We start from the raw sequence: 683 nt of genomic DNA on the forward strand, positions 1-683 counted from the left end.
TATGTATATATTTATGTATGTATATGTATGTGACTGAATAGATAGAGGAGTTTTATGTGTGCTTTTTCTTGTGCTGAAGAGAAGTGCGGAAGAATTTCCAGGAAAGATAAAAGAAACAGGGGAAGGATAAAGATGAGAAGGAAGAAGGCTAGAGAGAGACGGACGAGGAGCCGCTTGGAGAAGAAGAAGAAGATGAAGCTACTCTGTAAAGAGTACTACAGCCACTAAGAGCAAGAAAAAGAGTAGTAGTAGTAGGAGTGAGAGTCATAGAGAGAGAGAGACAGAGAGACAAAGAGAGAGACAGAGACAGAGAGACAAAGAGACAGGGAGAGACAGACCTCAATTTCTTCAACTGGAGGTAGGGGTGTACAAATGATTTGCTTTGCCTCCTAAGTCCAAAAGAAAAAAAACAGACAAAAAGAAGAAACGAAACAAGATACAACTTTTCTTTTTCTTCGCAGGTGTCTTTACTTTCCTTGGCTCTGTCTCCAAGCTACGTCTATCTATCTATCTATCTACCTATCTATCTTTAATCTATCTTCTTCATACACTTCTCTTCTCTTTACCTCTCTCTCTATCTCTTCCTAATCCACACCCTAGGTACATGAGCCCCTACGACTACTACTATTATTACTGTGACTTCTACTACTACTACTACCTCTTCTTCTTCTCCTCTTTGTGGC

General features: G+C 39.8%; 1 protein-coding gene across 1 annotated transcript in view; it reads right to left on the reverse strand.

The window, feature by feature from the left end:
• CSUI_006225 (heat repeat-containing protein) overlaps positions 1–683 on the reverse strand; it is a 10114-nt gene that overhangs the window by 7390 nt on the left and 2041 nt on the right. The window contains exon 4 of the mRNA XM_068066389.1: positions 339–389. Within this exon, the coding sequence (XP_067921636.1) occupies positions 339–389 (51 nt within the window). The remainder of the gene's footprint in view (positions 1–338; positions 390–683) is intronic.

This window comes from Cystoisospora suis (assembly GCF_002600585.1).
Source record: "Cystoisospora suis strain Wien I chromosome Unknown contig_3117, whole genome shotgun sequence".
Taxonomy (NCBI): domain Eukaryota; phylum Apicomplexa; class Conoidasida; order Eucoccidiorida; family Sarcocystidae; genus Cystoisospora; species Cystoisospora suis.